Genomic DNA, 9,962 nt, shown 5'->3' on the forward strand with positions numbered 1-9,962 from the left:
ACTACAGCAGCCACCATCACACCACTACAGCGCCCACCATTACACTACCACCTCCACTACTACTACTACAGCGCCCACCATTACACTACCACCTCCACTACTACTACAGCGCCCACCATTACACTACAACCTCCACTACTACTACAGCAGCCACCATTACACTACCACTACAACGTCCACCATTACACTACCACCTCCACTACTACTAGAGCGCCAACCATTACACTACCACCTCCACTACTACTACTAGAGCGCCCACCATTACACTACCACCTCCACTACTACTACTAGAGCGCCCACCATTACACTACCACCTCCACTACTACTACTACTACAGTGCCCACCATTACACTACCACCTCCAACACTACTACAGCGCCCACCATTACACTACCACCTCCACTACTACTACAGCGCCCACCATTGCACTACCACCTCCACTACTACTACTACTACTACTACTACAGCGTCCACCATTACACTACCACCTCCACTACTACAGCGCCCACCATTGCACTACCACCTCCACTACTACTACTACAGCGCCCACCATTACACTACCACCTCCACTACTACTACAGCGCCCACCATTACACTACCACCTCCACTACTACAGCGCCCACCATTACACTACCACCTCCACTACTACAGCGCCCACCATTACACTACCACCTCCACTACTACTACAGTGCCCACCATTACACTACCACCTTCACTACTACTAGAGCGCCCACCATTACACTACCACCTCCACTAGTACTACAGTGCCCACCATTACACTACCACCTCCACTACTACTACAGCGCCCACCATTACACTACCACCTCCTCCACTACTACTACAGCGCCCACCATTACACTACCACCTCCACTACTACTACTACTACAGCGTCCACCATTACACTACCACCTCCACTACTACTACAGCGCCCACCATTGCACTACCACCTCCACTACTACTACTACAGCGCCCACCATTACACTACCACCTCCACTACTACAGCGCCCACCATTACACTACCACCTCCACTACTACTACAGTGCCCACCATTACACTACCCACCTCCACTACTACTACAGCGTCCACCATTACACCACCTCCACTACTACTACAGTGCCCACCATTACACTACCCACCTCCACTACTACTACAGCGCCCACCATTACACTACCACCTCCACTACTACTATAGTGCCCACCATTACACTACCACCTCCACCATTACACTACCACCTCCACTACTACAGCGCCCACCATTACACTACCACCTCCACTACTACTACAGTGCCCACCATTACACTACCACCTCCACTACTACTACAGCGCCCACCATTACACTACCACCACTACTACTACAGCGCCCACCATTACACTACCACCACTACTACTACAGCGCCCACCATTACACTACCACCACTACTACTACAGCGTCCACCATTACACTACCACCTCCACTACTACTACAGCGTCCACCATTACACTACCACCTCCATCACTACAGCATCCACCATTACACTACCACCTCCACTACTACTACAGCACCGACCATTACACTACCACCTCCACCATTACACTACCACCTCCGCTACCACTACAGCGCCCACCATTACACCACCACCTCCACCATTATAGCGTCCACTATTACACTACTACAGCGCCCACCATTACACTACCACCTCCGCTACCACTACAGCACCGACCATTACACTACCACCTCCACCACCACCTCCACTACTACTACTACAGTGCCCACCATTACACTACCACCTCCACTACTACTACTACTACAGTGCCCACCATTACACTACCACCTCCACTACTACTACTACAGCGCCCACCATTACACTACCACCTCCACCACCACCTCCACTACTACTACTACAGTGCCCACCATTACACTACCACCTCCACTACTACTACAGCGCCCACCATTACACTACCACCTCCACTACTACAGCGTCCACCATTACACTACCACCTCCTCCACTACTACTACAGCGCCCACCATTACACTACCACCTCCACCACTACTACAGCAGCCACCATCACACTACTACAGCGCCCACCATTACACTACCACCTCCACTACTACTACTACTACTACTACAGTGCCCACCATTACACTACCACCTCCACTACTACTACTACTACTACAGTGCCCACCATTACACTACCACCTCCACTACTACTACTACAGTGCCCACCATTACACTACCACCTCCACTACTACTACTACAGTGCCCACCATTACACTACAACCTCCACTACTACTACTACAGTGCCCACCATTACACTACCACCTCCACTACTACTACTACAGCGCCCACCATTACACTACCACCTCCACTACTACTACAGCGCCCACCATTACACTACAACCTCCACTACTACTACAGCGCCCACCATTACACTACAACCTCCACCACTACTACAGCGCCCACCATTACACTACCACCTCCACTACTACTACAGCGCCCACCATTACACTACAACCTCCACTACTACTACTACAGCGCCCACCATTACACTACCACCTCCACTACTACTACAGCGCCCACCATTACACTACCACCTCCACCACTACAGCGCCCACCATTACACTACCACCTCCACTACTACTACTACAGCGTCCACCATTACACTACCACCTCCACTACTACTACTACAGCGTCCACCATTACACTACCACCTCCACTACTACTACAGCATCCACCATTACACTACCACCTCCACTACTACTACAGCGCCCACCATTACACTACCACCTCCACTACTACTACAGCGCCCACCATTACACTACCACCTCCACTACTACAACAGCGCCCACCATTACACTACCACCTCCACCATTACAGCGCCCACCATTACACTACCACCTCCACTACTACTACAGCATCCACCATTACACTACAACCTCCACTACTACTACTACAGCATCCACCATTACACTACCACCTCCACTACTACTACAGCGTCCACCATTACACTACCACCTCCACTACTACTACAGCGCCCACCATTACACTACCACCTCCACTACTACTACAGCGCCCACCATTACACTACCACCTCCACTACTACTACAGCGCCCACCATTACACTACCACCTCCACTACTACTACAGCGCCCACCATTACACTACCACCTCCACTACTACTACAGCGCCCACCATTACACTACCACCTCCACTACTACTACTACTACTACTACTACAGCGCCCACCATTACACTACCACCTCCACTACTACTACAGCGCCCACCATTACACTACCACTACAACGTCCACCATTACACTACCACCTCCACTACTACTACAGCGCCCACCATTGCACTACCACCTCCACTACTACTACAGCGCCCACCATTACACTACCACCTCCACCATTACAGCGCCCACCATTACACTACCACCTCCACTACTACTACAGCATCCACCATTACACTACAACCTCCACTACTACTACTACAGCATCCACCATTACACTACCACCTCCACTACTACTACAGCGTCCACCATTACACTACCACCTCCACTACTACTACAGCGCCCACCATTACACTACCACCTCCACTACTACTACAGCGCCCACCATTACACTACCACCTCCACTACTACAGCGCCCACCATTACACTACCACCTCCACCACTACAGTGCCCACCATTACACTACCACCTCAACTACTACTACAGCATCCACCATTACACTACCACCTCCATCACTATTACAGCATCCACCATTACACTACCACCTCCACCATTACACTACCACCTCCACTACTACTACAGCGCCCACCATTACACTACCACCTCCACTACTATTACAGCGCCCACCATTACACTACCACCTCCACTACTACAGCAGCCACCATCACACTACTACAGTGCCCACCATTACACTACCACCTCCACTGCTACAGTGCCCACCATTACACTACCACCTCCACCACTATTACAGCATCCACCATTACACTACCACCTCCTCCACTACTACAGTGCCCACCATTACACTACCACCTCCACTACTACTACAGCGCCCACCATAACACTACCACCTCCACTACTACAGCGTCCACCATTACACTACCACCTCCACTACTACTACAGCGTCCACCATTACACTACCACCTCCACTACTACTACAGCGCCCACCATTACACTACCACCTCCACTACTACAGCGTCCACCATTACACTACCACCTCCACTACTACTACAGCGCCCACCATTACACTACCACCTCCACTACTACTACAGCGTCCACCATTACACTACCACCTCCACTACTACTACAGCGCCCACCATTACACTACCACCTCCATCACTTCTACTACAGTGCCCACCATTACACTACCACCTCCACTACTACAGCGTCCACCATTACACTACCACCTCCACTACTACTACAGCATCCACCATTACACTACCACCTCCACTACTACTACAGCGTCCACCATTACACTACCACCTCCACTACTACAGCGTCCACCATTACACTACCACCTCCACTACTACTACAGCGCCCACCATTACACTACCACCTCCTCCACTACCACTACGTCCACCATTACACTACCACCTCCACCACTATTACAGCATCCACCATTACACTACCACCTCCACCATTACACTACCACCTCCACTACTACTACTACTACTACAGCGTCCACCATTACACTACCACCTCCACTACTACAGTGCCCACCATTACACTACCACCTCCACTACTACTACAGCACCGACCATTACACTACCACCTCCACCACTATTACAGCATCCACCATTACACTACCACCTCCACTACCACTACAGTGCCCACCATTACACTACCACCTCCACTACTACTACAGCACCGACCATTACACTACCACCTCCTCCACTACTACAGCGCCCACCATTACACTACAACCTCCACTACCACTACAGTGCCCACCATTACACTACCACCTCCACCACTACTACAGCAGCCACCATCACACTACTACAGCGCCCACCATTACACTACCACCTCCACCACTACAGCGCCCACCATTACACTACCACCTCCACTACTACTACTACAGCGCCCACCATTACACTACCACCTCCACTACTACTACAGCGCCCACCATTACACTACAACCTCCACTACTACTACAGCAGCCACCATTACACTACCACTACAACGTCCACCATTACACTACCACCTCCACTACTACTAGAGCGCCAACCATTACACTACCACCTCCACTACTACTACTAGAGCGCCCACCATTACACTACCACCTCCACTACTACTACTAGAGCGCCCACCATTACACTACCACCTCCACTACTACTACTACTACAGTGCCCACCATTACACTACCACCTCCAACACTACTACAGCGCCCACCATTACACTACCACCTCCACTACTACTACAGCGCCCACCATTGCACTACCACCTCCACTACTACTACTACTACTACTACTACAGCGTCCACCATTACACTACCACCTCCACTACTACTACAGCGCCCACCATTACACTACCACCTCCACTACTACTACTACAGCGCCCACCATTACACTACCACCTCCACTACTACTACAGCGCCCACCATTACACTACCACCTCCACTACTACAGCGCCCACCATTACACTACCACCTCCACTACTACTACAGTGCCCACCATTACACTACCACCTTCACTACTACTACAGCGCCCACCATTACACTACCACCTCCACTACTACTACTACTAGAGCGCCCACCATTACACTACCACCTCCACTAGTACTACAGTGCCCACCATTACACTACCACCTCCACTACTACTACAGCGCCCACCATTACACTACCACCTCCTCCACTACTACTACAGCGCCCACCATTACACTACCACCTCCACTACTACTACTACTACTACTACAGCGTCCACCATTACACTACCACCTCCACTACTACTACAGCGCCCACCATTGCACTACCACCTCCACTACTACTACTACAGCGCCCACCATTACACTACCACCTCCACTACTACAGCGCCCACCATTACACTACCACCTCCACTACTACTACAGTGCCCACCATTACACTACCCACCTCCACTACTACTACAGCGTCCACCATTACACTACCACCTCCACTACTACTACAGTGCCCACCATTACACTACCCACCTCCACTACTACTACAGTGCCCACCATTACACTACCACCTCCACTACTACTACAGTGCCCACCATTACACTACCACCTTCACTACTACTACAGCGCCCACCATTACACTACCACCTCCACTACTACTACAGTGCCCACCATTACACTACCACCTCCACCATTACACTACCACCTCCACTACTACAGCGCCCACCATTACACTACCACCTCCACTACTACTACAGTGCCCACCATTACACTACCACCTCCACTACTACTACAGCGCCCACCATTACACTACCACCACTACTACTACAGCGCCCACCATTACACTACCACCACTACTACTACAGCGCCCACCATTACACTACCACCACTACTACTACAGCGTCCACCATTACACTACCACCTCCACTACTACTACAGCGTCCACCATTACACTACCACCTCCATCACTACAGCGCCCACCATTACACTACCACCTCCACTACTACTACAGCGCCCACCATTACACTACCACCTCCACCATTACACTACCACCTCCACTACTACAGCGCCCACCATTACACTACCACCTCCACTACTACTACAGTGCCCACCATTACACTACCACCTCCACTACTACTACAGCGCCCACCATTACACTACCACCACTACTACTACAGCGCCCACCATTACACTACCACCACTACTACTACAGCGCCCACCATTACACTACCACCACTACTACTACAGCGTCCACCATTACACTACCACCTCCACTACTACTACAGCGTCCACCATTACACTACCACCTCCATCACTACTACAGCGTCCACCATTACACTACCACCTCCATCACTACAGCGCCCACCATTACACTACCACCTCCACTACTACTACAGCGCCCACCATTACACTACCACCTCCTCTAATACTACAGCACCGACCATTACACTACCACCTCCACCATTACACTACCACCTCCGCTACCACTACAGCGCCCACCATTACACCACCACCTCCACCATTATAGCGTCCACTATTACACTACTACAGCGTCCACCATTACACTACTACCTCCACTACTACTACTAGAGCGCCCACCATTACACTACCACCTCCACTACTACAGCGTCCACCATTACACTACCACCTCCGCTACCACTACAGCGCCCACCATTACACCACCACCTCCACCATTATAGCGTCCACTATTACACTACTACAGCGCCCACCATTACACTACCACCTCCGCTACCACTACAGCACCGACCATTACACTACCACCTCCACCATTACACTACCACCTCCACTACTACTACAGTGCCCACCATTACACTACACAAACGGCTGTCTCACCTTTGATGCGATCTCCAGGACTGAACACGCTCCTATCCACAGTGATGTTATGGACGGCTCTGGGCTGGGGGTGATGTCCGTGTTGCGGGATCATGGAGTCACAGGCTGCGGTCACTCTACCATCCGGGTATCCAGAGACCGGTGACTGGAGGAGAGCGAGAAACCAGACGGCCAAGACAGGACACAACAGAGCCATCTGTAACGGAAGGGAAGGCATCGCATAGCGGAGAGGAGGAGACCGGCATCTAGATCAAAGCATGTGTCATGTATGCGGTGGGGGAGGGGGAGACTACTGTCATGTCTCTGGCGTACGGGGGGGGGGGGGGTCAAGGACCTCTGTCATGTCTCTGGCGTACGGGGGGGGGGGGGGGAGGGGGACCTCTTTCATGTCTCCGGTGTATTGGGGGGGTGCCCTCTGTCATGTCTCCGGTGTACTGGGGGGGGGGGGGCCTCTGTCATGTCTCCGGTGTACGAGGGGGGTGGGGGTTGGGGGGAGACCTGTCATGTCTCCGATGTACTGGGGGGGGATCTGGTGACCTCTGTCATGTCTCTGGTGTATTGGGGGGGGGGGGGGGGGGTGACCTCTATCATGTCTCTGGTGTACGAGGGGGGTGGGGGGTTGGGGGGAGACCTGTCATGTCTCCGATGTACTGGGGGGGGGGGGGGGGGGAGATCTGGTGACCTCTGTCATGTCTCCGGTGTACTGGGGGGGGGGGGTAAGACCTCTGTCATGTCTCCGGTGTAGGGGGGGCTCAGTCATGTCTCCGGTGTAGGGGGGAGGGGCTCAGTCATGTCTCCGGTGTAGAGGGGGGGGCTCAGTCATGTCTCCGGTGTAGAGGGGGGGGCTCAGTCATGTCTCCGGTGTAGGGGGGGGGCTCAGTCATGTCTCCGGTGTAGGGGGGGGGGGGGGGCTCAGTCATGTCTCCGGTGTAGGGGGGGGGCTCAGTCATGTCTCCGGTGTAGGGGGGGGGCTCAGTCATGTCTCCGGTGTAGGGGGGGGGGCTCAGTCATGTCTCCGGTGTAGGGGGGGCTCAGTCATGTCTCCGGTGTAGGGGGGGCTCAGTCATGTCTCCGGTGTGGGGGGGGGGGGGGGCTCAGTCATGTCTCCGGTGTGGGGGGGGGGGCTCAGTCATGTCTCCGGTGTGGGGGGGGGGGCTCTGTCATGTCTCCGGTGTAGGGGGGGGGCTCAGTCATGTCTCCGGTGTAGGGGGGGGCTCAGTCATGTCTCCGGTGTAGGGGGGGGGGGGCTCAGTCATGTCTCCGGTGTAGGGGGGGGGGCTCAGTCATGTCTCCGGTGTAGGGGGGGGGGGGGCTCAGTCATGTCTCCGGTGTAGGGGGGGGGGGCTCAGTCATGTCTCCGGTGTAGGGGGGGGGGGGGGGCTCAGTCATGTCTCCGGTGTAGGGGGGGGGGGGGCTCAGTCATGTCTCCGGTGTAGGGGGGGGGCTCAGTCATGTCTCCGGTGTAGGGGGGGGGGGCTCAGTCATGTCTCCGGTGTAGGGGGGGGTGGGCTTCAGTCATGTCTCCGGTGTAGGGGGGGGGCTCAGTCATGTCTCCGGGTGTAGGGGGGGGGGGGGGCTCAGTCATGTCTCCGGTGTGGGGGGGGGGGGGGCTCAGTCATGTCTCCGGTGTGGGGGGGGGGGGGGCTCAGTCATGTCTCGGTGTAGGGGGGGGCTCAGTCATGTCTCCGTGTGTGGGGGGGGGGCTTCAGTCATGTCTCCGGTGTAGGGGGGGGCTCAGTCATGTCTCCGGTGGTAGGGGGGGCTCAGTCATGTCTCCGGTGCTAGGGGGGGGGCTCAGTCATGTCTCCGGTGTAGGGGGGGTGGGGGGGCTTCAGTCATGTCTCCGGTGTAGGGGGGGGCTCAGTCATGTCTCCGGTTGTAGGGGGGGGGCTCAGTCATGTCTCCGGTGTAGGGGGGGGGGGGCTCCAGTCATGTCTCGGTGTAGGGGGGGGGGGCTCCAGTCATGTCTCCGGTGTAGGGGGGGGGGGGCTCAGTCATGTCTCCGGTGTAGGGGGGGGGGGGCTCAGTCATGTCTCCGGTGTAGGGGGGGGGGGGCTCAGTCATGTCTCCGGGGTAGGGGGGGGGGGGCTAAGTCATGTCTCCGGTGTAGGGGGGGGCGGGCTCAGTCATTGTCTCCGGTGTAGGGGGGGCTCAGTCATGTCTCCGGTGTAGGGGGGGGGGCTCAGTCATGTCTCCGGTGTAGGGGGGGGGGGGCTCAGTCATGTCTCCGGGGTAGGGGGGGGGGGGGCTCAGTCATGTCTCCCGGTGTGGGGGGGGGGGGGGCCTCAGTCATGTCTCCGGTGTAGGGGGGGGGGGGGGGGCTCAGTCATGTCTCCGGTGTAGGGGGGGGGGGGTGCTCAGTCATGTCTCCGGTGTGGGGGGGGGGGGGGCTCAGTCATGTCTCCGGTGGGGGGGGGGGGGGGCTCAGTCATGTCTACGGTGTGGGGGGGGGGGGGGGGCTCAGTCAGTCTCCGGTGTAGGGGGGGGGGGGGCTCAGTC

General features: G+C 55.0%; 1 protein-coding gene across 2 annotated transcripts in view; it reads right to left on the reverse strand.

Annotated features, from left to right (window-relative positions):
- The window catches only part of LOC138789136 (putative ferric-chelate reductase 1), a 567,372-nt gene that overhangs the window by 71,733 nt on the left and 485,677 nt on the right, over window positions 1-9,962 (reverse strand). For both annotated transcript variants that reach the window (XM_069967740.1, XM_069967741.1), the window contains exon 2: window positions 7,464-7,659. In XM_069967740.1, the coding sequence (XP_069823841.1) occupies window positions 7,464-7,659 (196 nt within the window). The remainder of the gene's footprint in view (window positions 1-7,463; window positions 7,660-9,962) is intronic.

Source organism: Dendropsophus ebraccatus, chromosome 4, assembly GCF_027789765.1.
Source record: "Dendropsophus ebraccatus isolate aDenEbr1 chromosome 4, aDenEbr1.pat, whole genome shotgun sequence".
Classification (NCBI taxonomy): Eukaryota; Metazoa; Chordata; class Amphibia; order Anura; family Hylidae; genus Dendropsophus; species Dendropsophus ebraccatus.